General features: G+C 46.2%; 1 protein-coding gene across 3 annotated transcripts; it reads left to right on the top strand.

The window, feature by feature from the left end:
- Positions 1-5: 5 nt before the first annotated feature.
- On the top strand, positions 6-27446 carry LOC122127937 (AFG3-like protein 1). 3 transcript variants are annotated; one of them, XM_042702240.1, is made up of 17 exons: positions 6-179; positions 2335-2422; positions 4725-4793; positions 6348-6442; positions 10436-10585; positions 11447-11515; positions 12456-12580; positions 15972-16242; positions 17686-17823; positions 18003-18156; positions 19945-20052; positions 21018-21143; positions 23785-23895; positions 25950-26065; positions 26469-26669; positions 26749-26943; positions 27124-27446. In XM_042702240.1, exons 1-17 carry the CDS (start codon positions 42-44, stop codon positions 27340-27342), a joined length of 2373 nt encoding a protein of 790 aa, XP_042558174.1. In that variant the 5' UTR covers positions 6-41; the 3' UTR covers positions 27343-27446. The 3 variants fall into 3 exon arrangements, with proteins under 3 accessions (XP_042558174.1, XP_042558175.1, XP_042558176.1); XM_042702241.1 differs by lacking the exon at positions 4725-4793; XM_042702242.1 differs by lacking the exons at positions 6-179; positions 4725-4793 and adding an exon at positions 661-822.
- Positions 27447-27974: the final 528 nt, after the last annotated feature.

The raw sequence follows: 27974 nt of genomic DNA, 5'->3' as shown, positions 1-27974 counted from the left end.
TGCGCCTGCGCGCCCGGAAGGCGCGAGGTTGGCGGTGGGGGATGTCGCACCGCCTGGTGGCGGCCGCTGGCAGTCGGGCAGTGGCTAGACCGCTCGCCGTGCTGTGGCGATGCGGCGGCAGCGCCGGAAGCAGTGGGACGGCCGAGACCCGCACAAGGGCGCAAGGCACCGCCCGGCAGGTGAGCGGGAGTCGCGGGCCCGTGTGTCTGAGCGGCGGGGCGGGGGCCGCGCTCGGTGCCGCGGTGACGCCGTCCGTCTGCGCCGGCGCGGTGGAGCGGCCACTTCCGGGTCTCAGCCTTGGTGGGCGGAGGCCGCTGAGCCCCGGCCCTCCGAACCCACCGCCCTGCCCGCCGCCTCGCGCCCCGGCCCGCCGCCTCGCGCCCCCGCCGCCTCGCGCCCCGGCCCTCCGAACCCACCGCCCTGCCCGCCGCCTCGCGCCCCGGCCCGCCGCCTCGCCCCCCCCCCCCCCCCGCCGCCTCGCGCCCCCGCCGCCTCGCGCCCCGGCCCTCCGAACCCACCGCCCTGCCCGCGCTCTGGTCCTGGCGCCCGCCTTGTCCCCGGGCGCCCGCCGGGGCCGCCTCCCAGCGGTCTTCCCTGGACTCCCGCGGTCAGGCACTGGGACGTAGTGTGTCTGCGGTTGAGGTTCGAAGCCCGCCCTGGCAGACACAGCTGAGGGTCCCATTCCCGACTCACCACCAGAAAAGCTGGACGTGGGCCTTCGGCGCGAGTGCCATTCCTGAGTGAAGTCGGGACCGGAGGCCCGAGTTAAACCGCAGTACCTGCACGAAACCCCAAGGTCGTTGTAGCCCTTTATCGTGATAGGTCTGTGCCAATGCCTTCTGTCCTGTCATAGAGAAAAAACAATCTTTTTGGGTGGGGTGTGGGCCATGAACTCAGGCCCGGGCGCTGTCCCTGAGCCTTTTGTCGAGGCTGGCGCTCTGCCACTTGAGCCACAGCGCCACTTTCGGTCTTTGAGTGGTTCGTTGGAGATGAGTCTCACCGGGACTTTTTTGTCCCAGTTGAATTCGAACCTCGGTCCTTAGATCTCAGCCTCCTGAGTAGGTAAGATTACAGGCATGAGCTGCCAGCACCCGGCTGTGAAAAATCTTCATAATGTCTTTAGCCCTGGTTATGGTAGGAACTTATTTTCCTCCCGGAGGACTGAAGAAATACAGGGGCATCGGGAAATCTGTCTTCCTAGGTTGACTGTTTACTTCTCATGTAACATAGATGATCGTATGAAGGAAAATCTTGTAGATGTTAGTCTGCTGTTTTTTGGGACACTCTCAAATATGTAGCCCAGGCTAACCTTGAACTTAAGACTTTCCTGACTCAGCCTTCTGATTACTGAGATCACAGGCATGAGCTACCTGACAGGCATGTTTGATTTCAAAGCTGTAGTCTTTTTTTTTGTTTTTTAACCAAAATTGCATCAAGCAGGGAATGATAATCCCCACCCTCTATTGGATGCTGTGGCTATAGAAATTCTTCATGCATTTCTGCTGTGAATTTAGTTCACATTTATTCCATTTAAACCATTTTAAAATATGCATATATATACATATGTGTATAATTTCCTTTTAGGATGGTACTGGTACTTGAACTCAGGGCCTTGTGATCTCAGCTTTTTGCTGTTTATTTGGAGATAAACATCTCTTGGATTTGTTTTCCAATCTTCTCTGAAAGTTAATGCTCAGATGTCAACCTCCTGAGTTGCTGGGATTGTAGACATGAGACACTGTTGCCTGGCTTAAGTAAATAAATAAGGGCAGCAAAGTTACATTGCAGCTCACTTCCTGTACCTTCCAGAATGTTTTTTTTTTTTTTTGGGGGGGGGGGGTGGGTCCGGTCGTGGAGCCTGAACTCTGGGCCTGGGCGCTGTCCCTCAGCTCTTCAGCTCAAGGCTAGCACTTTACCACTTGAGCCACAGTGCCACTTCCAGCTTTTTTCTTATGTGGTGCTGAGGAATCGAACCCAGGGCCTCAAGCATGCAAGGCAAGTGCTCTACCACTGAGCCACCTTCCCAGCCTTACCTTCCAGAATGTTTTGGCCACATTAAGAAGATACCTTTTTTGCGGCTGGGAAGGTGGCTCATTTGTAGGGTGCTTGTCTTGCGTGCATGAGGCCCTGGGTTCGATTCCTCAGCACCACACAAGCAGAAAAAAAAAGCTGGATGTGGTGCTGTGGCTCAAGTGGTACAGCGCTAGCGTTAGGCTGAAGAGCTGAGGGACAGCACCCAGGCCCAGAGTTCAGGCCCACGAGTGGAACAAAAAAAAAGAAGATGCCTTGTATTGTAGATGCTTTTCATCAGATAATTTCTCTCTTCTGTTTCAGTGTCTTCGGGGGATCCACTTTCAGTATTTGCCTCTACAGGGAAGACTGACTTCATTGTCCCAGTGGTTCTTTTCAAAACCACCCCGAGGTACTTGTCTGTTCCTCCCTCCCTCCCTTCTTCCTTCCTTCTCTTTTTTTCTCTTTTCTTTATTAAATAGTTGTACAAAAGAGTTGCAGTTCCATAAGTCAGATTACAAGTATAATGTTTCCTGGTTGATGTTACCCTTTATTTTTCCCCATTTCCCCATTCTCATCCCTATTCTCATTATTCAGTTCATTTTTGTACATAATGCACATTGAATATAAAGACTACATTTGATCACCCTTCTTCTCCTCATCCCTGTGCATTCCCCCAAAACACATTTCTGTTTCCTGGTACTCATTTCAATAAACAGTACATTAGTTGTTCAAAGGAATTACGCATTTGGATTACTTCCTTAAGTAAGTTTATTTTTGTGTAAATGCATTGAACCCTATAGATGTTATGGTGCATAGTTGTATTTTAGATCCAGCTTCCACATAAGAGAGAAAACATGTGCTGTTTGTCTTTGAGCCTGGCTTACTTCACTTAACATGATTTGTTCTAAGTCTAATCTGTTTTCCTGCAAATTACTTATCTTCTCTTTCTTTTACCATTTACCATCAGTAGCAGTATGAGGTTTAGAGGAACTAGCAGCTTTCTTAGAGTGTCTCCAACAGTGGGAGCAGTCTCTTTATACCTTCACCGTGTGTGTGTGTGTGTGTGTGTGTGTGTGTGTGTGTGTGTGTGTGAGCAGTCTCTTTATACCTTCACCGTGTGTGTGTGTGTGTGTGTGTGTGTGTGTGTGTGTGTGTGTGTGTGTGTGTGTGTGGCCGGGGTGGGAAGGATGTGGGGACTGTCCCTGAGCCTGTTTTGCTCAAGCCTAGCGCTTCTACCACTTGAGCCACAATGCCACTTTTGGTTTTTGGGTGGTTAGTTGGACATAAGAGTCTCACAGGGACTTTTCTTCCCAGGCTGGTTTTGAACCATGATCCTCAGATCTCAGCTTCCTGAGTAGCATCTTTACCTTTGCCCTTTGGATGTCTTCGTAATACTTAGTAATACTGGAAAAAAGAAACTCAGAAGGAAATTGCTTAATGAATCTTTACTATATAGCTGGTGTGTGTGTGTGCGCGCGTGCGTGCGCACATGTGTGTGCTGGTCCTCCTGGGGCTTGAACTAAAGGCCTGGCCACTGTCCCTGACCTTTTTGGCTCAAAGCTAGTGCTTTCCCTTGAGCTACAGCTATTGGAGATAAGAGTTTCACAAACTTTCCTGCCCATGCTTGCTGTGAGCATTGTCCAACAGATTTTAGCCTCCTTATTTAGGGTTACAGGTATGAGCCATGGGCACCTGACTTTGTAGAGGTGATTTTTAAGAACCAATCAAGTTTCATATTTGAAACAGGTCACAGGCCTGAGCTTGGTCCCTTGTGTGCAGGGTTAGCACTCTCAGAAGCTCCTTGAGAGCCCTGTATCTTTACAGAAAAGGTATTCTCAGCTTTTATGCCTTTGTTAGGACCTGGAGCTGCATATTAATTGTGTCAGGTAGAAATAGATACAGGAAGTTGCTGAGTGCTGGTGGCTCATACCCATAATCCTAGCTACTCAGGAGGCTGAGATCTGAAGACTGTCTTTGATGCCAGCCTGTGCAGGAAAGTCAGTGAATCTTTTAATTCAGTTGACGAGCAAAAAGCCAAAGGTGGAGCTCTGGTTCAAGTGATACAGCACTACCCTGCTCAGAAAAGCTCAGGAATAGTGCCCAGTCCCTGAGTTTATTTTGTTTGTTGGTCATGGGGCTTGAATGATGGGCCTGGGCGCTGTCCCTCAGCTCAAGATGAGTGCCACAGTGCCACTTCTGGTTTTCTAGTGGTTTATTGTAGATAAGAGTCTCATGGGCCGGGTGCTGGTGGCTCATGCCTGTAATCCTAGCTATTCAGGAGGCTGAGATCTGAGGATCTTGGTTCAAAGCCAGCCTGGGCAGGAAAGTCTGTGAGACTTGAGCTGAAGAGTGCAGGGACAGCGCCCAAGCCCAGAGTTCAAGCCCCACAACTGACCAAAAAAAAAAAAAGTCTTATGGACTTTCCTGCCCGGGCTGGTTTTGACCCATGATCCTCAGATCTCAGCCTCCCAAGTAGTTAGGATTACAGACGTGAGCCACCAGTGCCGGGCTCCAGTCCCTGAGTTTAATCCCCAGGATTGTCACATGTGTGCGAGCACACATGTGTGTGAGTGCATGTGCATACATGCTCATGCACACACACACTCAAGACAGGAAGAAAGCGGTCTTCATTTGATCCTGCTTTTGTTTTGTGCATATACTTTTTTCTCTTAAAGCACTCTAATTTTATCCTTTTTTTTTTTTCCCTTAAGGGTTTGAGAAATTTTTTAAGAGGCGTGGAAGGAAAACAGATTCAGAAAATTCAACAGCTCCAAAGAAAGGTAAAACTGGCTGGGCGCTGGTGGCTCATGCCTGTAATCCTAGCTACTCAGGAGGCTGAGATCTGAGGATCACAGTTCAAAGCCAGACCGGGCAGGAAAATCCGTGAAACTCTTATCTCCAATAAACCACCAGAAAACTGGAAGTGGCGCTGTAGCTCAAGTGGTAGAGCACTAGCCTTGAGCTGAAGAGCTGAGGGATAGCGCTCAGGCCCAGAGTTCAAGCCCCACGACTGACCAAAAAAAAAAGAAAGGTAAAACTGAAGTTACATGTTTGAGTAATTCGAAAGCATTCTGTGTTCCTTGGGAAGTGACAAATAGGTATGCCTGGGTGTGTGAGGTTGACCTCATTGTGTATGAGTGCTGCTGCTTGTTCCCAAGTCATGCTTTTCTTTGTCTTTATCTTCATTTTTCAGTATTTTCTTTGCTTATTTGAATCTAAGCCTCAGTGAATCATCTTTTAAGTTGCTTAATGGTTTAGTTATGTGTACTTGGTTTTGGAATTGGTAAAGTCAGTATTTAAAAGATGTGTTTCTCTCCTGAAATTTATGAACATAAAATAGGAAGAAATACATAAAAGCATAGTGGGAGATATGGTGATATACCTTCCTGTGGATGGAAAATTTCTTTTTTAATTAATTTAATTTTTTATTGTGAAAATACTGTGCAGAGGGGTTACAGTTACATGTGGAAAATTTCTTAAAATTTGTCATGGGGCTTGAACTTAGGGTCTGGACACTGTCCCTTAGCTTTTTGCTCAAGGCTAGTGCTGTCCCACTTTGAGCCATAGCAGCACTTCCAGTTTTCAGGTGGTTAATTGGAGATAAAATTCCCATGGACTTTTCATTCTGGGCTGTCTTTGAACTGTAATGCTCTGAGTCTCAGCCTCCTGTGTAGCTAAGATTATAACTACGTGCCAACAGGCTTTCCTAATGCACTGGTTACAATTAGATGTCTGGATAGGGCTTTTTTTTTTTTTTTTTTTTTTTTTGCCAGTCCTGGGGCTTGAACTCAGCCTGGGCATTGCCCCTGAGCTCTACTACTTGAGCCACAGTGCCACTTCCAGCCTTTTCTGTGTATGTGGTACTGAGGAATTGAACCCAGGGCTTCATGAATGCTAGGCAAGCACTCTACCATTAAGCCACATTCCCAGCCCTCTGGATAGGTTTTATTTATGTATTTAATTTGTTTTAGGAGAATTAAACTCTGCCTTAGAGCAGGTAGACATACATGGTTCTCTTGTGAAGGCACTCTGCCTCATTTTTTTCTTTTTTCTTTTCCTTTATTACAGCTATGGTATCCTTAGCAAAAAGAGAGGAGGTGGGGGAGGAGATTAAAGCTTAAGTCCAAAGCCAACAAGATGAAATTTGAGAGATTTTAGGTGTGTCTGGAGATACTTCTCAGATATGTCCTAGCCTCTTTTCACCTCTTTATTTCCAAAAGGTTACATACTAATTACATTTTTATGTTGGAAAATGTGTTTCTGTTCTTGAAATTCTTGTTCTCTGTAAAATTATATAGAACTACTTTGTGAAGTAAGACTTTATTTTTTCTTAGAAACCGGTGAATCAAAGAATGCTGGCCCTGGAACAGATGGAAGCAAGAGAGGAAGTATGCAGGATGACTTTACCTGGTGGAAACGGATACAGAAGGTTTGTGTGCATCTAAGGATCAGAACCAGATATCCTGTCACTTCTCCAGAATATGCACTAGCTGCAGAGCTGAGGCTCTGTTTTATTTACATTTTAATCTGTTCCTGTTGCTATAACAAAATACATAAATAGAAATAAACAGCATGAGGTAAAATGATCAAATCTTCTGTACGTTTATGCAGTGAAACCCATTGTGGGACCCCTTTGAACAATTAATAAACATTAATTAAAAAGAACCAGCATATGAGGCACCAGTGGCTCAAGCCTGTAGTCTTAGCTATTTTAGATGTTGAGATCTGAGGAGCCAGTCCAGGCAAACAACTCTGAAAGGCAGTTATATGTAATTAACCAGCAAAAAGGTGGGGCCAGCAAGAAGTGGGAACTGGTGGCATGGCTCAAGTATTAGAGTACCAGCCATGAACAAAGAAACTGAGTGAAGCATGAGGCCCTAAGTCTAAGCCCCAACACTGGCATACATGCACACAAAAAAATAGCATACAATTATGCTGGAAAGTGGACAATCAAGGTGTCAGCAGGCATAGTGTTTTAAAAGGACTTGGCCTGACTTAATATAGTAAAGATGGTAATACTTCCAAAACTAATATACAAATTCAATGCAATTCCTATTAAAATCCCAATGACGTACATCACTGAAATACAGAAAACAGTCCAAAAATTTATATGGAACAACAAAAGACCTAGAATAGCCAAAACAATTCTAGGGGATAAAGACAATATGGGAGGGCTATCCATGCCGAACTTCAAACTCTACTACAGAGCTATAATCACAAAGACAGCATGGTACTGGCACAAAAACAGACCCGAAGACCAATGGAACAGAATAGAAGATCCAGATATAAATCCACAGGCCTACAGCCAGCTGATATTCGACAAAGGAGCCAAAGACATACAATGGAAGAAACACAGCCTCTTCAACCGCTGGTGCTGGGAAAACTGGGCAGCCACATGCAGAAAACTAAAAGTGGACCCCAGCCTATCACCATGCACCAACATCAACTCAAAATGGATTAAAGACCTTAACATTAAACCTGAATCTCTGAAACTACTACAGGACAGAGTAGGAGAGACACTTGAACTAATAGGCACAGGAAGGAACTTCCTGAACAGAGTCCCAGGGTCACAACAAGTTGGAGAGAGACTCGACAAATGGGACTACCTTAAAATAAAAAGCTTCTGCACAGCTAAATCTATCGCAACTAAGCTAGAAAGACAACCAACTAATTGGGAAAAAATATTTACCAGCAATATATCAGACAAGGGGTTAACATCCTGTATATACAGGGAACTCAAGAAACTAATCCCTCCCAAACCTAACAAACCAATTACTAAATGGGCAAGGGAACTAAAGAGGGACTTCTCAAATGAAGAAATAAAAATGGCAAAGAAACACATGAGGAAATGTTCATCATCCCTGGTGGTGAAGGAAATGCAAATAAAGACAACCCTGAGATACCACCTTACCCCAGTCAGAATGTCCCACATCCACAAATCAGCCAACGACAAATGCTGGAGGGGATGTGGAGAAAGAGGAACCCTGTTACACTGCTGGTGGGAATGTACACTTATGCAACCACTTTGGAAAGCAGTCTGGAGGGTCCTTAGAAAGCTAAAGATTGACCTCCCTTACGACCCAGTCATACCACTTCTAGGCATCTACCCTGAACAACAGGAACCAATATACAAGGACACGTGCACCTCCATGTTTATTGCAGCACTGTTCGCAATAGCCAGGATATGGAAACAACCTAGATGCCCCACCACAGATGAATGGATCCAAAAATTGTATCTATACACAATGGAATATTATGCAGCCATTAGAACTGACAAAATAATGGCAATTGCAGGGAAATGGATGGAGCTAGAAGGAATCATGTTGAGCGAGGTAAGCCAAGAACGAAGAGACAAATGGTACATGGTCTCCCTGATAAATGGATGCTAAATCCAAAAGGTTAGGTGATACGATAAAACTAACAGGACTTAAGAAACAAAGAACTCCCGCTCATCTGGTTGAACCACTACTAAATATCCCCATGCTGCTGATCACAAATATGGTATATAACATGTGAACACTGTTATATATTACAGACTGTGGTAGACAATTTGCTCCAGGGAAGTTAGAATGAACTTGTGACTTTGAAATTATGTAATCATTTAATCACAATCAAAAAAAAAAAAAAAAAAGAACCTCGGGGAAGGGAGGGAGGGAGGGGATGGTAGGGGGAAAACAATGGAGGGGGTAACAATGTTCAAGAGGAAGTGTACTCATAACCTCACTCATGTAACTGTTACCCTCTGTATAGTAGCTTTACAATAAAAAAAAAAAGAAAAAAAAAAAAAAAAGGACTTGGCCTGCTACCTCCTCCAGAAAGGCCAATATTGTGTCTTCACATGGTGGGAAGACAGACTATTCTGTCATGGAGATGGAGCCCTCATAACAATCAAGGTGTCCAAGGATTCCCTTCTTTCTTTGTATGTGTTTGCTCGTACTGGGGCTTGAACAGAGGACCTCGAGCTATTGATTGTCTTTTTTGTTCAAGGTTGGTGCTCTATCCCTGCTTCCAGTATTTTGGTGGATAAATTGGAAATAAGAGTCTCAAAGTCTTTTCTTCCTGTGCTGGCTCAAAGCCACAGACCTCAGATCTCAGTCTTTTGAGTAGCTGGGATTATAGGTGTGAGCCACCAGTTCCTGGCTTCAATGGGGACCCTTAATGCCATTACTGTAGTAAAGTTCCAATATGAGTTTTGGAGGGACAGGTAACATTCAAGCTATGCAGTCTCTGCCTATTTAGGGCCGAGCTAGTGGATTAGTTCAAAGATGCTAAGACATTAATTGATTAAAATGCATGGAGATTTCTGTCTGAATTGTCAGAGACCCAGTTAAGAGAAGCCTAACTTGGCAATACCAGGGACAGACTCTTTACGAGTTTTCTGCTTCTCCTGGGGTATATACTGAGGTGTAGGTTTAGTGTATGCTTGTACATCATATAAATGTTTTTGCCTCCTGAGATGAATTATTTGGCTTCACTCTACTTTTGTCTTTCAGGAAAGGATGGTTTGGAGACTTCTCTGATACCATATGAAAAGAGAATGTCTTTTTTTTTTTTTTTTTTGGTTGGTCATGGGACTTGAACTCTGGGCCTGGTGCTGTCCCTTGTGCTCTTCAGCTCAAGGCTAGCACTCTACCATTTGAGCCACAGCGCCACTTCCATTTTCTAGTGGTTTATTGGAGATAAGAGTCTCATGGACTTTCCTGCCCAGGCTGGCTTTGAACCATGATCCTCAGATCTCACCCTCCCAAGTAACTAGGATTACAGTTGTGAGCCACCAACACCTGGCTTCTTTTTTCTTTTTTAATCTTTTTCGTGCTGGTACTGGAATTTAAACTCAAGACCTGGGTACTGTCCCTGTACTTTTTTGCTCAAGGCTCACATTCTACCACTTGAGCCATAGCTCCATTTCTAGCTTTTTGGTAGTTAATTGGAGATAAGAGTCTCATGGACTTTCCTGGTGGGACTAGCTTCTAACCATGATCTTCAGATCTCAACTTCTTTTTGTTGTTGTTGGTGGTGGTGGTCATGGGGCCTGAACTCTGGGTCTGGGCGATGTTCCTCAGCTCTTCAGCTCAAAGCAAGCACTCTCCCACTTGAGCCACAGTGCCACTTCCAGCTTTTTCTGCTGATGTGCTGAGGAATGGAACCCAGAGCCTCATGTATGCAAGGCAAGCAGTCTACTATTGAGCTACCTTCCCAGCCCTTGGCTTCTTGAATAGCTAGGGTTACAAGTATGAGCTATGACTACCTGGCATAAATAACTATTTTCATTAAGAAAACACCCTAGGTTTCAGAGTATGACTCAGTGCAGTGTGTTTATCTAGCAAATTCAAGGCACTGGGTTCAGTTTCCAACACTGAAGGGAAAAGAAAGAAAAGAAACTATCATTTAACTAGAAAAAGTGTTACCTTTTCTTCCACAGGGAGAATTACCCTGGGATGACAAAGATTTCCGAAATCTGGCCCTTTTGGGGGCAGGTGTTGCTGCGGGACTTTTCTACTTCTACTTTCAAGAGCACGGAAAAGAGATCACCTGGAAACACTTTGTACAATATTACCTGTCCAGAGGTCTGGTGAGGGGACTTACAATCTATCAGCAAAGAGGGTATTGTGTTGCTATGCTCTTGAAGGAGGCTAAATATGCCCTAGAGAGGCTATGAGCTCTTGGCTGAGAGTCAGTCCATTGTACAGTTGATGTTCTGAGCAGACCACTGTAGGATATGGCCTACACAGTTTACTTTTCTATGAGTTACCCCAGCAGAACGGTGCTGGTTGCAAGCTACTTTCACGTCATGGCTAACTTTCTTCCCTTTTTTTCTTTTTTGTGGTTACTCCCTCCTCTCTCCCTAGTAAGGCTTGAACTCAGGCTCTTGTACTTGTTGCTCACAGCTGGTGCTCTGCCACTTGGTATTTGCTTGGTAATTGGAGCTGGAGTCTGTTAGGTTTCTAAGCTAGTTTAAAATGGTGCTACCAGATGTACCAAGTTTTAGAAGCTTTTCTTACTTTGGTTTTTTTTTTTTTTTTTTGTCAGTCATGGGGCTTGAACTCTGGGCCTGGGTGCTGTCCCTGCCCACTTCAGCTCAAAGCGAGCACTCTGTCACTGGAGCCACAGCCCCACCTCTGGTTTTCTAGTGGTTTATTGGAGATAAGAGTCTCATGGACTTTCCTGCCCGGCTGGCTTTGAAACTCGATCTTTAGATCTCAGCCTCCTGAGTAGTTAGGATTACAGGTGTGAGCCACTGGCACCCGGGTCGGTTCTTATTTATTTATAATGGAAATAACTTCATACCCAGGCTAAAATGTCTAAGATAGTAAGAAAACAAAAGTTGGACTGGGCTGCACAGGGTATGCAGGTAAGCTTGTGGCTGCACTGGTTTACTTGAGTATCCTGCTTATTTCCTTAGTTGTTCAGATCACTTCTCTATTTTTACTAGGTGGACCAGCTAGAAGTTGTGAACAAGCAATTTGTGCGTGTTATTCCTGCTCCTGGGACAACTTCTGAGGTGAGGGGTGGGTTTAAGGCCAAGTATTCCAGATATAGGTTTTGTTTTTTGTTTTTGTTTTTGGTCCGGTCGTGGGCCTGAACTCTGGGCCTGGGTGCTGTCCCTCAGCTCTTCACCTCAAGGCTAGCGCTCTACTATTTGAGCCACAGCGCCACTTCTGGTTTTCTAGTGGTTTATTGGAGATAAGAGTCTCACAGACTTTCCTGCCCGGACTGGCGTTGAACCATGATCCTCAGATCTCATCCTCCTGAGTAGCTAGGATTACAGGCGTGAGCTACTGGCGCCCGACTCAACAGTCCCTGTTAATGTGATAATTTATCTGGTTGACCTGTATTAATACTACTGTAAAGCTGGACACCGGTGGTTCATGCCTGCAATCCTAGCTACTCAGGAGGCTGAGATCTAAAGATCACAATTCAAAGCCAGCCCAGGCAGGAAAGTCCGTGAGACTCTTATCTCCAATAAACCACTAGAAAACCAGAAGTGGCTCTGTGGCTCAAGCAGTAGAGTGCTTGCTTTGAGCTGAAGTACTCAGGGACAGTACCCAGGCCCTGAGTTCAAGCCCCATGACTGACAAAAAAAAAAAGAAAATACTACTGTATGATTAGTAGAGCAGGAGCCCTTTAAAGACTAAACTGTCATTGTCAAGTAACGTATGAGAACTACTTGCCAAGATTTGAAGGATAGAACATTGAAGAGACAAAAGAAGGAAATGGAAAACATTGGCAGTTGCCGCTAGAATTGAGAACATGCAGTTTAAGTAAGGCCAGGACCAAAGGAGCCTCTGCTATTTGCGTAGTTAGCCTACTATCTCAGGGAAAGAGGCTTTGCTGGAAGAGGAGTCAGTAAACAAGAACTCAGGCTGTGGACTGGGGTGCGTGTGAGGGTGATTCTCCATGGGAGACAGTGGTGTGGCTTAAACTTGCTTTGGTCTCTGCAGAAGTTCGTATGGTTTAACATCGGCAGTGTTGACACCTTTGAACGTAACCTGGAGTCTGCTCAGTGGGAGCTGGGAATTGAGCCCACCAACCAGGTCACAGTGGTCTATACTACTGAAAGTGATGGGTGAGTGTTCGAACCTCTGATGCTGAGCATAAAATAAGATTCAGTGTTATGCCGGTCATAAGCCATAGTTCTACTTCTGGCTTAATTTTTTTTTTTATTATCATGATTAAGGTGTTGTACAGAGGGGCTACAATTTCATAAGTCAGGTAATGAGTACATTTCCTTTTTTTGGACAATGTTACCTTTTTCTTTTCACTTTTTTTTTTTTAATGAAGACTCGCACTGATTTTCCTGCCTACGCTGGCTTTGAATTATGATCTCAGATCTCAGCCCCCTGAGTAGCTAGGCAGTTCCTTTTTTTTTTTCTTTTGGTCTCGGGACGTGAACTCAGAGCCTAGGTGCTATTCCTGAGCTTTTTTGCCCAAGTCTAGCACTCTACTACTTTGAGTCACTGCACCATTTCCGTTTTTCTGACACTTAATTAGAGATAAGAATCACGTGGACTTTCCTAGCCTGGGGTGGCTTCAAACTGTAGATCTCAGCCTCCTGAGTAGCTTGGGTTACAGGCATGAGTTACTAGCACCCAGTTTTCCTTTTGTTTTTGAGATGGAGTCTCATTATGTTTCTCAGGCTGTTATTCAGTCTCCAGGTTTAAGTGATCCTCCTGTCTCAGCCTCCCAGTAGCTTGGACCATAGGTATTTGTTATGGCCATGGTTTGCATCTGTTTGTTGAGAAGAGAATTAGAGCAGGGAAATTGTTTGCTGAGCAACCTTAAAACATTGTTAGATGGGCTACGGGCCAGTGGCTCACACCTTTTTGCTTATTAAGCAGCAAAAAGCTAGAGGTTGAGCTTTGGCTAAAGTCTTAGCCTTGAGCACAAAGCTCAGGGGCAGCACCTAGGCACTGTGTTCAATCCCCAGGACTGGTGTCCGAGTGTGTACATACCTCCTCCTCCCAACTGTTACATGGGAAAAAGAAATCAAAGAGATGTTAATTATTGATAAAATCCTGATAGCATGGTTTCCCGAAGCATTTTAGAAAGGCATATGTCACTATGTTAGTTCTTTTTGGATGTAGTCCACTCCCAATTCCTGCAGACCTACTGACTCAACGTGCCAAAAAGTGGGGCTCAGGCACATTACTGGGACTCTCCTTGTACTCTGCATACTTACATAATACTTGTCAGGCACACTTTCCACAATGCTCACATCAATTCTCTGAATTTGTGCATCACAGTATCCTCCTGATAAAAATTGTATATTACGGGTTTCAGAGGAAATACCAGATTAACTACTCAATGAATATCCTAGGCCCCAGACAGTATTGAAGTCAACTTGTTAAGCTTGGAGACTGCTCTTATATTTACGGTATGAGATACCATTGCTCTGCCTTCTTGACCCTGAATCAGGAGGGTACAGGCTGAATACCAGCTTTAGCCAGGATGGTTGTAAAGAATGGGGATCCTGGCTGGGAATGTGGCTCAGTGGTAGAGTGTTTGCCCAGCATGCATGAAGCCCTTTGATTCCTTAATATCACATAAACAGAAAAAGCCAGAAGTAGTACTGTGGCTCAGGTGGTAGAGTGCTAGCCTTGAGCACAGGGCTCAGGCAGTGCCCAGGCCTTGAGTTTAAGCCCCAGAACTGGCACAAAAAAAGAAAAGAAAAAAAATGGGGGGCTGAGAAGGTGGCTCAGTGGTAGAGTGCTTGCCTTGCATGCATGAGGCCCTGGGTTCGATTCCTCAGCACCACATAAGCAAAAAAAAAAAAAAAGCCGGAAGTGGTGCTGTGGCTCAAGTGGTAGAGAGCTCACCTTGAGCTGAAGAGCTGAGGGACAGCGCCCAGGCCCAGAGTTCAGGCCTATGACTGACAAAAAAGAAAAAAAAGAAAAAGAAAATGGGGATCCTGATGTCTTAATTTTTTCAGTTTCTAGACCAATATTTAAAAGTAGGGTGGAGATTGTAGTGGGAGTGAGAGTCTCTTAGTACATTTTTCTAGTGTAACAATACCATAAACTGGGTAATTTATAAAGAAAGGAAATTGATTTCTCACAGTCTGGGAGCTCCAAGATTGAAGGGCTACATCTGGTCAGGACCTTCTTGCTGCCTCATAACATGATGTAAAGATGTAAGTCACAGCCGGGTGCCGGTGGCTCACGCCTGTAATCCTAGCTACTCAGGAGGCTGAGATCTGAGGATTGCGATTCAAAGCCAGCCCGGACAGGAAAGTCCGTGAGACTCTTATCTCCAATAAACCACTAGAAAACCGGAAGTGGCGCTGTGGCTCAAGTGGTAGAGCACTCGCCTTGAGCTGAAGAGCTCAGGGATAGCGCCCAAGCCCAGAGTTCAAGCCCCATGACTGACCAAAAAAAAAAACGTGTAAGTCACATGGCTGGGGAGAGAAGAGAGAGAAGGAAAGTAGGGGCAAGCCTGAACTCTCCCTTTTTGTAAATGACTTCCTGAGAACTAAGCTGACCTCAGTCTGTTTATTAGCATTGAGCCTTCATAGTCTAATCACCTCTAAAAGCCCTATTTGTACTATTACAGTAGCAGTTAATTCAGTATGAGGTTTTTTTTTTTGGTCAGTCCTGAGGCTTGAACTCTGGGCCTGAGCTCTGTCCCTTAACTCTTCAGCTCAAGGCTAGTGCTCTGCCACTTCCGGTTTTCTGGTGCTTTATTGGAGATAAGAGTTTCACTTACTTTCCTGCCTGGGCTGGCTTTGAACTGTGATCCTCAGATCTCAGCCTCCTGAGTAGCTAGGATTACAGGCATGAGCCACCAGTGCCCGGCTTAGTATGAGTTTTTGAGGGGAATCTTCCAACCACAGCAGTTCTGGGGACAAATTTGCAGAGTTCTAGTGGTAAGGCCTGAAATACTTAGAGCCTCCTACAGGAGCCCTGAATGTCTCTGGGTTGTTATTTACTTTGGGTTACTGAGTTTCCAAGAATACTAGTTGTGTGAGGGGAATTGAAGGTTTGGCCTAGGGACTGGAAGTGATGAGAGTCACCTGGGTCACCTCAGCTCCACAGTGCCATGGGAACTCCCTCTTTTGCTGATGTGCCCATAAGATTGGGAATCAAGTCCATTTTCATGTGTGGAGTAAAAGATAAAATAGGACGAGATTCAGCTGAAATAGAAGATGTGCTGTGAAAAGATGGAGGCTGTGCTGGGTTTGGAGGGCTCACGAGGGGGGAGGAGTAGGTGTGACAAAGTCTGGGTCAGGGCTACTGGTCATAGGCTTGGATTATTAGCCTCCTCTTGACCTGCCAAGCCTCCTGAAGGGTGGGCTGGGACAGAGAGAACTGACTATGAGTAGACTCGGACACATTTTGGAAAGGAAGTTTCCCCTTCTGTGTGGTGAGCTTTCTGAAGCATTTTTCTTTTCCTAGCTGATGGTGGTACTTCTTACCTCTCTTCAGAAATAACCTGATGAGTGGTTTTCTGTGATGTTACAGGTCTTTCCTGCGAAGCCTGGTACCCAGCCTAGTACTGGTTGGTATCCTCCTGTATGCTGTGAGGAGGGGCCCGATGCGGGCTGGGCGTGGTGGGCGAGGAGTGGGCCTCTTCAGTGTCGGTGAGACAACAGCCAAGATCTTAAAGAACAGCGTGAATGTGCGATTTGCAGATGTCGCTGGCTGCGAAGAGGCCAAGTTGGAGGTTATGGAGTTTGTGAATTTCTTAAAGAACCCTAAGCAGTATCAGGACTTGGGGGCCAGAATTCCAAAGGTGCTGACTTGAGAAATTCTTGACATACTTAATTTTTTGTCCTGACTGTGTTTTAATTTGTTTTGCAGCCCATACTAGGGTCTAAACTCAGGATCTCTTGCTCTCACTCAGCTTTTTTATTCCCTGATTGCACTATAACACTTGAGCTTTTCACTGGCTAATTGGACATGAGAATCTCACAGTTCTAGCTTTTTGCTGGTTAATTGAACATAAGAATCTCACAGATTTGTCTGTTCTGGCTGGCTGTAAACTTTGATTCTCAAATGACAGTAGTTAGGATTATAGGCAAGAGCCACTGGTACTAGCATTTTAATAATTTATTAACCACAGTGGAATATGGAAATCGCATCTGTAGAGAAAAGTGAGATTCATCTTATGTGTTGAACTTGAGACTACAATTCTTAAAATTCTTTAAAATTAAGTATGAAATTGTAGACATAAAAATACATGCTCCTCAGAAGTGTGTTTATTTATATATTTATTTATTTAATATATTTTTTGGTCGGTCATGGGGCTTGAACTCTGGGCTTGGGTGCTGTCCCTGCACTCATCAGCTCAAGGCAAGCGCTCTTCCACTTGAGCCACAACACCACTTGTGGTTTTCTGAGTGGTTTATTGGAGATAAGAGTCTCATGGAGGGGCTGGGAAGGTGGCTCAGTGGTAGAGTGCTTGCCCTGCATGCATGAGGCCCTGAGTTCGATTCCTTAGCACCACATAAGCAAAAAGAAAAAAGCTGGAAGTGGCGCTGTGGCTCAAGTGGTAGAGCGCTAGCCTTGAGCTGAAGGGCTGAGGGGCAGTGCCCAGGCCCAGAGTTCAGGCCCCACGACCAGAACTAAAAAAAAAAAAAAAAGAGTCTCATGGATTTCCTGCCCAGGGTTGACTTTGAACCGAGATCCTTAGATCTCACCTTCCTGAGAAGCTAGGATTATAGGTGTGAGCTACCGGCGCCCAGCCTGGGGCTTTCATTTTCTGTGCTATGTCTTTAATGAGTGTCTGTATTCAATGTATATTAATTTTATAAGCAGGAAAGACTCTAGGTTATAAGACTGATGGGTTTAATGTGATTCTTTTTTATTTTATTTTTTTGGTGCCTGCCCTGGGGCTTGAACTCAGGACCTGGGCACTGTCTCTGAGCTGTTTTGCTAACACTCTATCACTTGTACCTCAGTTCCACATCTGGCTTTTTGCTGTTTAATTGGAGAGTCTCATGAACTTTCCTGTCTTAGCTTTCTTTAAAATGTGATCTTCACTTCTCAGCCCAATGAGTAGCTATAATTGCCGGGGTGAGTTACCTTTGATGAGTTTTAATTGGACTCTTATTAGTTTACCCTAAGGTCACCTGTGGAAGTGAACATTTCTAGTCACATGTAAGTGGAAATCAGGACTTACTCTCCATGTGCCTTATGTCCCCATTGAGTGTTAAGTGTGCCTTTTCTCTTGCAGGGAGCCATGCTTACTGGCCCGCCTGGTACTGGCAAAACGCTTCTTGCGAAAGCCACTGCAGGAGAGGCCAGTGTGCCCTTCATCACTGTGAATGGGTCAGAGTTCCTGGAAATGTTTGTTGGAGTCGGTCCAGCAAGGGTAGGTGGATGGCTGGCTGGCCACAGAATGTGTCACACACTTACTGGCCACTTTGTGTAGTTCCAGGTTTTGTGTGGGATCTGGATGAGTCTTCCTTTTGAGAGATGCTGCTTTTCCAGAGGGAGGGTAAGCTGTTACTGCTGCCTGTTGATTGGCATGTACATGGATTCCTCTTCCAGGTTCGTGACATGTTTGCAATGGCTCGAAAAAATGCACCTTGTATCTTATTCATTGATGAGATTGATGCTATTGGACGGAAGCGAGGCCGAGGGCACCTGGGAGGCCAGAGTGAGCAGGAGAACACACTGAACCAGATGCTTGTGGAGATGGATGGTAAGTGGACATTGTAGTTGCTCTGTGCTTCTGGCCTTGTCCATAGGTGTTCAACTTTGCAAGAATTACCTTGGCACAAAGTCATGTGATTCCTCACTAGCTTTTGTCTCCTCCTACAACACTCCCAGTTGTTCCCTTCTTAAAGAAGGCTACTCTTAGGCAAACATGGACAGTGTTGAATTTCTAATCACCTCACTGTGAAAAGCAGGTGAAACATGTGCATTCACCTGCCTTCTAGCAGGAAGTAAGTTACCTGGCGTGAAATCATCCTTGCTTTGAGGAGGGAGCACAATCTGATGCTAATTAGTGCTCCTGATGGTGCACCCAGGATGGAGTGAACAGTACTCTGCTCCTTAAGGAGCATAGTTTTTGTCCTACTACCTCAGAGTAATTCTAGATAAATTATGCCTTCATAGGATGTATCTAGGTATTTATACTAGTGTATAAATCTGGAAATGATACCACTGACCCTTTGACAGAATTTATTAATCTCTTTGGTTTCAGGGTTGTATTGAGATCCCTTACACCTTCCCAGGTTTTAATTTTGTCAGAAGTTATAGGATCAGCTTGCAGTTGTACTTAGCTGTGTTCCATAAAACTAGTCAAAGGGGACAGCACACAGGGAGACCTGGTATAGCTTTTGAAATGATCCATCCCAGTAATGAGCGGTGACAATATATGTTAGGGTATGTTGATCAGAAGGCTCATGACAGACTCAGTTTCCCTGTGCTTTCACTGGGAGCTGATCACTGAAGGCATGCCTCATATTCCAGATTCCCAGGAGAAAGGCAGGTGGTCTGTGTGAGCTGTGTTATTTGCACAGACAGGTTGTTTAGAGGGGAGGCTCTGTGGTGAACGTGGATCACAGCTCCCCAGATTTCAAGTAAGAGCAGCCACTCAGAAATAGGCCTTTCTGGGTGGGGAAGGTGGCTCAGCAGTAGAGTGCTTCCCTTGCATGCATGTGGCCCTGGGTTTGATTCCTCAGCACCACATAAGCAGAAAAAGCCAGAAATGGTGCTTTGGCTCAATTGGTAGGGTGCTAGCCTTGAGCTAAAGAGCTGAGGGTCAGTGCCCAGGCCCAGAGTTCAGGCCCCATGACCAACAGAAAAAAAAGAAATAGGCCTTTCTGGGGACATCTCGAACCTGCTGTTAGAGACACTTCTATACTAGCTTGAGTCATCTTCCAACTCCTCTATCGTCTTTAGTACCCTACAGTATACATAATTAGGTTATTACTGTGTTCTCTTCTGGAGTGGAAACAGTGGTAAGGAGAGGGAGGCAGGCACCTAGCCACTGTCTCTGTGCATTTCCTTAGGTGAGTGTCCCTGTTCTCTGCATAGTCCCCTGTCTGTCCCATCTGGCTGTTTTCCCTGGACCCTGCAAGCCCACAAGAATGTGGGTGGTTGGAACCATTGAACACTGCAAGAGCAGAGGAAGTACTATGTGGTATAAGGCTAGCAGGAATCACTTGTGTATCAGGGTAGAGGCTGTGCCCTGGGACTCAGCTGTTACTCTAGTCCCAGGCTGTGGAGTTCTGCATCAGCCACAGAAGGTCTGATTTCCTTCTGTTTATACAGAAGGGAATAGTGAGAGCTATGAACCAGAGATCATGCCTCTGTAGGTTGAATCTCCCTGGCCAGAGCAGCTGGGCAGGGTCTCATGCCTGCTTCATGACCTTTGAAGTGGGGTCAGCACAGGGAGGCAGGGCTGGTATGCACCTGACCTGCAAGGAGATACTGGTGTCTGTCTGGGCTTTCCTTGGGTTTCCTTGCTTCTTTTTTTGTTCAGGGTTTAATTCCACCACCAATGTGGTGGTGCTGGCTGGCACCAACCGCCCTGATATCCTTGACCCAGCCTTGACACGGCCCGGCCGGTTTGATCGCCAGATATATATTGGTGAGTTGAGTGCATTGTGCTTAAATGTTCATGTTTGGGCCCCAACTCTGAGATTAAAAGTTTGGGAAGAACATTGTTTATGTATTTCTGGGAGATTTTGATGGAACATCTGAAGTAATGAGCACAACGTTGTAGCTGGACGCCATTGGCTCACGCCTGTAATCCTAGCTACTCAGGAGGCTGAGATCTGAGGATTGCTGTTCAAAGCCAGCCCGGGCAGGAAAGTACGTTAGACTCTTATCTCAATAAAAACCACTAGAAAACCAGAAGTGGCGCTGTGGCCCAAGTGCTAGAGTGCTCACCGTGATCTGAAGAGCTGAGGGACAGCGCCCAAGCCCAGAGTTCAAGCCCCACAACTGACCAAAAAATAAATGAACACAACGTTGTGAAAAGATAGAGATGCCCAAACTACCCATGTTGCTACTGGACTCTGCCTCCTGCGAATAACAGGTACTACAGTTGAGTCCTGTCACAATGTTGCTGCAGTGCATACATGTGGGAATGGAGCAGCAGATTTGTTTCCTCCAGGGTTTATTTTCATTTAATTTTACAGAAACTTGATGGTTTAAAAATCTGGAATTTGTTCCTTATCCTTCTCCTATATGGTCAGCCATCTTCTCTTTCCCTGATGTTTTCCTATCAGAACACCTTGGTCCTGTGTGAACAGCCCTTGCTGTTCAAAACAGTGTTGTATTGCTTGCTCTTGGTTCTCATGGCCCTAGGAGTGGACTTAATATCGGTTAAGTCATCAGGAAACATTTCAGTGTGCTATACAGTCCAGCTCATGTACTCTTTGGGCTGCGTTGCCATTGAGCTCTGACTCTGGTCAGGTAGTGGTCAGGTGGTGATACCAGGGAGCTCTGCTAGCTATCCTTGTAGTTTTCTGAAGTGGTGGGGCTGGAGGATGACACCCTGTTCCGAAGGCCCAGAGAGGAGAGATCTGTGTGTCCCTTTTTCTTTATTAGGTCCCCCTGACATCAAAGGTAGGTCCTCTATCTTCAAGGTCCACCTTCGTCCACTCAAGCTGGATGAGACCCTTAGTAAGAATGTCCTAGCGAGGAAGCTGGCAGCTCTCACTCCAGGCTTCACTGGTAAGTTGCTGTGCTCCATACCTTAACAGGGGCTAAAGATACTCAGCTGTGTGCAGTTAATATGTGATTGCTGTGGCTACCCATTTGGTACTGGATACTTCCTGCCCTGTAGGACCTTGAACCTCCCGAGCTCTTTCAGAGGCCTCAGAGGCCTTGGCCTAATGTCTATTTGTGTTTTTTTTTTTCTCTGTCACTCTTTCTGTCTATCTGTGTCTCCCCCCCCCTTTTTTTTTTTTTTTTTGCTTGGGACTGGGGTTTGATCTCAGTGCCTTATACTTGCTCAGCTGGCACTCTACCACTTGAGCCACACCTCTAACCCCTACAGTCTGTTTGTACCCATTTGATTTTCTGTTTTAATTCTGTTCTGACTTAGTCTTTACTGCAGAGACCAAAAATAACATCTGGGGAAGGGATGAGACTCTTATCTCCAATTAACCACTCAAAAAACCAGAAGTAGAGCTGTGGCTCAAAGTGGTAGAGCTCTAGCCTTAAGCACAGTGAGGTTCAGGAACAGTAGTTAGGCCCTGAGTTCAAGGCTTACAACCAATTACAACAATAACAACAAAAAGGAAATATGAAAACATAAGAAAATTTTAAAAGACTGAATGAATTTTTTACTAGTATACTTGCCTTACAAGAAAAGCTGAATACAAGAAAAAGAGAAGGGCTGGGTACTGGTGGTCACGCTTGTAATCCTAGCTACTCAGAAGGCTAAGATCTGAGGATCATGGTTCCAAGCCCGCTCGAGCAGGAAAGTCCATGAGACTCTTATCTCCAATAAATCACCAGAAAACTGGAAGTGGTGCTGTGGCTCAAGTGGTAGCGTGCTTACTTTGAGCTGAAGAGCTGAGGGACAGCACCCAGGCCCAGAGTTTAAGCCCCATGACTAACAAAAAGAAAAGAAAAGAAAAAGAAATGCTGGATTTGGGCTGGGAATGTGGCTTGGTGGTGGAGTGCTTGCCATACATGCATGAAGCCCTAGGTTCAATTCCTTAGTACCACATACACAGAAAAAGCCTGAAGTGGTGCTGTGACTCAAGTGGTAGAGTGCTACCTTGAGTCAAAGAAGCTCAGGGACAGCGCTCAGGCCCTGGGTTCAAGCCCCAGGATTGGCAAAAAAAAAAAGTTTAATCACTGGGCACTGGGGCTTACATATAATCCTAACTACTTAAGAAGCTGAGATCTAAAGATAGTGGTTGGGCTGGGAAGGTGGTTCAGTGGTAGAGTGCTTGCCTTGCATGCATGAAGCCCTGGGTTCGATTCCCCATCACCACATAAGCAAAAAGAAAGCCGGAAGTGGCGCTGTGGCTCAAGTGGTAGAGCGCTAGCCTTGAGCTGAAGAGCTGAGGGACAGCGCCCAGGCTCAGAGTTCAGGCCCCACGACTGGACCCAAAAAAATAAAAATAAAAAATAAAGATAGTGGTTAAAGCCAGCCCAGGCAGGGAAAGTCTATGAGACAAGGTTACTGTACTACCCTGTACTTTCCCCTCACCCTTTCTTTTCTTCCCCTTCTCCTCCCCCTGCCCTGCCCTGCCTGCCCTCCCTCCTTTCCTTTCCCTTCCCTTCCCTTTTCTCTTCCCTTTTCCTTTCCTTTCGCCCTTTGCCTTTTGCCTTTGCCTTTCCTATTGTGGGACTTGAATGCAGGGCCTGGGAGCTGTTCCTGAGGTTTTCTGCTCAATCCTACCCCTCTATGACTTTGAGCCACAGCTCCTCTTTCTGTTCTCTGGTGGCTAATTGGAGATAAAGAGTCTCACAGACTTGCTTCAAACATGACCCTCAGAACTTAACCTCCTGAATGGCTAGAATCCGTGAGTAACCCCTGGTTAGCACCACCCTCACCCTGTGCTTTCAAGAAAATTGAAAACATGTTCAGATTTCTGCATGCATGTTCACAGCATGTTTTATTTTTTAGTTTATGTGCTGGGCTTAAACTCAGGGCTTGTCTCACTAGATTGTGGCAAGAGTTGACATTTGTTGAAGAAAATCAGTATTCTTTTTTTTTTTTTTTTTTTTTGCCAGTTCTGGGCTTGAACTCAGGGCCTGGGTGCCATCCCTGAGCTTCTTTTGCTCAAGGCTAGCACTCTACCACTTGAGCCACAGCGCCACTTCCAGCTTTTTGTGTATGTGGTGAGGAATTGAACCCAGGGCTTCATACTTGCTAGGCAAGCACTTTACCACTAAGCCACTTTTCCAGCTTGAAAAAAATCAGTGTTCTTCAATGCTGTATGAATTATTCCTCAGTAAAGTTGTGTAACCAGAAAGTTTGGCTAAAATTAATGGTGACTAATGAAGCAGTTCCTATTCTCTGTTCCCTGCTGAAGTTTATTTATTTTTTTATTTTTTTGGGGTCCAGTCGTGGGGCCTGAACTGTGGGCCTGGGCGCTGTCCCTCAGCTCTTCAGCTCAAGGCTAGCGCTCTACCACTTGAGCCACAGCGCCACTTCTGGCTTTTTTCTTTTTGCTTATGTGGTGCTGAGGAATCGAACCCAGGGCCTCATGCGTGTAAGGCAAGCGCTCTACCACTGAGCCACCTTCCCAGCCCCCCCTGCTGAAGTTTAAAGATTTCCCCTTCACCAAACTGATCTGGTAGAACACTGATGTCTAGGAGTACTAACTTGGCTGCTTCTCTTTTCCTGGGTCAGGTGCTGATATTTCTAATGTATGCAATGAAGCAGCTCTGATTGCAGCCCGCCATCTGAGCTCTTCTGTCCAGGAGCAGCACTTTGAGCAAGCCATTGAAAGGGTCATTGGAGGTAAGCTTGCAGGCATGTCTGAGCCTCACTTTTGCTATGGAAACATGGGCACTCCCAGCAGGCTTTGCTGCCTTCTAAGAGTTACATGCAGGCCGTTCAGAGGCCCTAGGAAACAGGAGAGTTACACTTGGCTATGTAAAGAACGGAAATTCTCCCAAAGGGAGGGTTGGGAGGGAGGAGGGGGGGCGCAGTTAGGGTGGAGGAACTGGGGCCAGTGGTATTTGTTAAAAAAGACCAGGAGTGTGTGGACCCTACTGACCCTGAGCCTTCTTAGTGTAGCACTGTTAACAGAATGAACATGGTTGAAGTTTCCTTTTGTATTGGTGGTACTGGGGCTTAAGGCAGTAGGTGAGCATTTCCTCATTTGAGCCTCACCTCCAGCCCATCTTGTATTCAGTTTGTAGATAGGGTCTCTCTCTCTCTCTCTCTTTTTTTTTTTTTTGCCTGGGCTGGGCATGTACCACAATCCTTCTTTCTATTAACTTATCCTGCGTATTGGGATGATTGGTGCCTGCAACTATGCCTGACTTACTTTGTTGAGATGGAGTTTCACTAATGTTTTGTCTGGGCTTGCATCAAACCTGGCTTGCTTCAAACCTAGGTCCTCTCAATCTCAGTGGTATTACAGATGTGAGCCAGAGTGCCTGTTGGTGCTTAAAAAAGAAAGAAAGAAAGAAACTACACACACACACACACACACACACACGTTATTACGAAGGTGTTGCACAAAGGCATCTTCATTCATAAGTCAGGTAATGAGTACAATTCTTTTTGGATAATGTCACCCCTTTTCTACCCCTTCTTTCACTTTTCCCTTCCTCACCCACAAGTTGTATAGTTCTTTGTTTTGTTTTGTTTTATGCTGGGGCTTGAACTCAGGGTCTGAGCACTGTCTTGAGCTTTTTTTTTTGCCAGTCATGGTGCCTGAACTCTGGGTCTGGGCACTGCCCCATAGCTCTTCAGCTCAAGGCTAGTGTTCTACCACTTGAGCCACAGCACCACTTCCAGTTTTTTCTGCTTGTGTGGTGCTGAGGAATCGAACCCAGGACCTCATGCATGCAAGGCAAGCGCTCTACCATTCAGCCACCTTCCCAGCCCCTGTCTTAAGCTTTTTTTGCTCAAGGGTAGTACTCTACCATTTGAGTCACAGCTCTGCTTCCAACCTTAGCTAGCTTCAAACCATTATCCTCAAATCTCAGTCTCCCAAGTAGCATGTGCTACTGGTGCCTGGCTTGCTTGGTCTCCTGGTTTTAGTCAGCAGCCTCTTTTAGCTTAGCTCTCAGTTGGGCCAGATAGGAGGGACCTGGAATCAGTGGCAGATTAGGGTCTCCTGCCACATCAGAAAATGTTAGATGTTGTATTGGATGGTTTAGGCTACTCCTATTGCTGTTCCTGCAGATGAAGTTTAGGTTGGTGGCAGGCAGCAGCTGTCATGATCCAGCCTCACCTAGCTCCAAATTTAGGCAGGTGAGAGGCAATCTTTGAGCTTAGTCTTTGAATGTTTTGAAGTTTAACTTCTAGGGAAATAGATGCAGTACTTACTCAATTGCCCAGAGCAAGTTACCAGAGCTTCTTAAGAGGAAAGCCACCCTAGGGTTCTACCGAGCCTGAATATTCACTCAGTGGTAGGTAGACACAGTTCAGGACAGGCTGCTTGCTCTTGTCCTTTATCTTCTGTGATCTGTGGTTAGGACATTTGGGGATTGTTCCTCTCTGGACACCTTTGGGTATTGCTTCTTGTTACACCACAGAAAGTGATTGGGTTCTCTGACTCATACATAGCTGTTTGATTGGCTTAAAGGGTCCTTTGAAGCATTGTGTGTGGGAGCTGTGTGGATGGGTCGTGGGCAGAGTAGATGAAGCTAGGAGACAGAACACAGATCATCCTGGAGCTGGTAGATCTCAAGCTTTTTTCCCCTCTGATATATCAGAAGAGATGGGTTCTTGGCTGGGCCTTGGGAATTGAGTGTGACAGTACATACAAGCTGTCCGTTTGTGAAGGGTGTTAGACATTCTTCCCCTACCTCTAACTGCCCTGGAAATGTGGTTTATAGGTTTGGAGAAGAAGACCCAGGTCCTACAGCCCAGTGAGAAGACAACTGTGGCCTATCATGAGGCCGGCCACGCAGTGGTGGGCTGGTTCTTGGAGCACGCAGACCCCCTGCTGAAGGTCAGCACTTCACACTGATTGTGTCCGTTGGCCTGCCAACTCCCAGCCTTGTCCAAGTGCCACCCCACGCAAACACAGTATATTCATAGGCATGTCCTTTACTTTTCAAGGGTTAAGTTAACAAAGGGTATTGGCTTCAGGCAGGGCCTTTCTTCACTTGTAAGCCTTTTTTTTTTTTTTTGGTTGGTCATGGGCTTTTTCTGCTTATGTGGTGCTGAGGAATCGAACCCAGGGCCTCATGCATGCAAAGCAAGCACTCTACCACTGAGCCACCTTCCCAGCCCACTTGTAAGCTTTGATCTGACCTTGAAATCAGGTGACCAGGGCCTGGGCACTGTGGGCCTGGGTACATAGACCTGGGAAATTTTTGGGACTGGTGATGCTATCGGCTTATGTTTTGCAGGTGTCCATCATCCCCCGGGGCAAGGGACTTGGCTATGCCCAGTACCTTCCCCGGGAGCAGTACCTCTACACAAGAGAGCAGCTCTTGGACCGCATGTGCATGATGCTGGGGGGCAGGGTGGCTGAGCAGCTTTTCTTTGGGCGGATCACCACAGGGGCTCAGGATGATCTGAGGAAGGTCACTCAAAGTGCCTATGCTCAGGTAAGGTGCAGTTGTCCCAGTGCATGGCCTCCAACAGGCATATCCTCTTACGGCTCACCTGCCTTCTCATGCACTCCAGATTGTGCAGTTTGGAATGAGTGAAAAGCTGGGCCAGGTGTCCTTTGACTTCCCCAGACAAGGTGAGGCTCTGGTGGAGAAGCCGTACAGTGAGGCAACTGCCCAGCTCATCGATGAGGAGGTTCGGTGCCTCGTCAGCTCTGCCTATGATCGGACCCTGGAACTGCTTACCCAGTGCCGGGAGCAAGTGGAGAAAGTGAGTGGCGCAGCCAGGGTCATGAGTCATAGGACAGGTGTGGTCAAGCCATACTCTTCCTTGTGGCCCTGCTAAGGTTTGGGACTGGCCTGTGGCAGGGCCATTAAGCACAGCTCTGTGCTGGGCTTTAGTGCGAGCAGGCCCCTCATAGTAGTCTTAATGGGGAACCATGTTTTTCAGGTGGGCAGGCGGCTCCTGGAGAAAGAAGTTCTGGAGAAGGCCGACATGGTGGAGTTACTGGGCCCTCGGCCCTTTGCAGAGAAGTCCACTTATGAGGAGTTTGTGGACGGCACTGGCAGTCTTGAGGAAGACACATCTCTTCCTGAGGGCCTGAAGGACTGGAACCGGGAACGGGAGGAGGGCGGCACTGAGCAGCATCTGCAGGAGAGCCCGGTGTAGCCTGTGCAAGGCAGCCTAGTGTTTGCGACTGCTACTACCCAAAGCCCTCCACTGCAGCTGCTAGAATAACTGGAAAACAAATTAAAACAGGTGACAACTGCCAACAGATGTTTTTAGGTAATGTTGCTCAGAACTCAAAGAAAGGAGATGGCTGAGGAGCCAGAGGGCTATCCTGAGATCCCGGGCCCTGTTTGTTAAAGTTAGTTGCTGCAGGGGCTGGGAATGTGGCTTACTGGCTGGTAGAGTGCTTGCCTAGCATGCTCGCAACCCTAGGTTCGATTCCTCAGTACCACATATGCAGAAAAAGCCGCAAGTGGCACTGTGGCTCAAGTGGTATAGCGCACTAGCCTTGAGCAAAAGTAGCTCAGGGACAATGCCCAGGCCCTGAGTTCAAGCCCAGGACTGGCCGAAAAAAAACAAGTTGCTGAAAGAAGGAGCCTAAGCTGAACATAGATACCTGCAAAGTTTTGTGAAGAATGAGGAGCTGGGCATAGGTGGCCCATGCACGTAGTTGTAGCTACACTGGAGGCTGATACCAGGAGTGTTGTGATTTGAATCCAACTGGGGTTGAAGAGTCCGTAAGACTGTCTTTAATTAACCAGCAAAATGAGCCTGGAGGATTGGCTTACATG

This window comes from Dipodomys spectabilis, unplaced genomic scaffold (assembly GCF_019054845.1).
Source record: "Dipodomys spectabilis isolate Male_0828 unplaced genomic scaffold, ASM1905484v1 ptg000318l, whole genome shotgun sequence".
Classification (NCBI taxonomy): domain Eukaryota; kingdom Metazoa; phylum Chordata; class Mammalia; order Rodentia; family Heteromyidae; genus Dipodomys; species Dipodomys spectabilis.
The sequence above is the reverse complement of the archived record's forward strand: the minus strand, read 5'-3'. Positions and strand labels throughout refer to the sequence as shown.

Bases quoted from the DNA above. Each gene is read 5' to 3' on its own strand.
- LOC122127937 (XM_042702240.1), top strand. From the start codon at position 42: ATGTCGCACCGCCTGGTGGCGGCCGCTGGCAGTCGGGCAGTGGCTAGA. The intron at 6,443-10,435 runs GTTTGTGTGCAT...TTTCTTCCACAG, and splicing joins GGTGGAAACGGATACAGAAG to GGAGAATTACCCTGGGATGA. The intron at 11,516-12,455 runs GTGAGGGGTGGG...TGGTCTCTGCAG, and splicing joins CTCCTGGGACAACTTCTGAG to AAGTTCGTATGGTTTAACAT.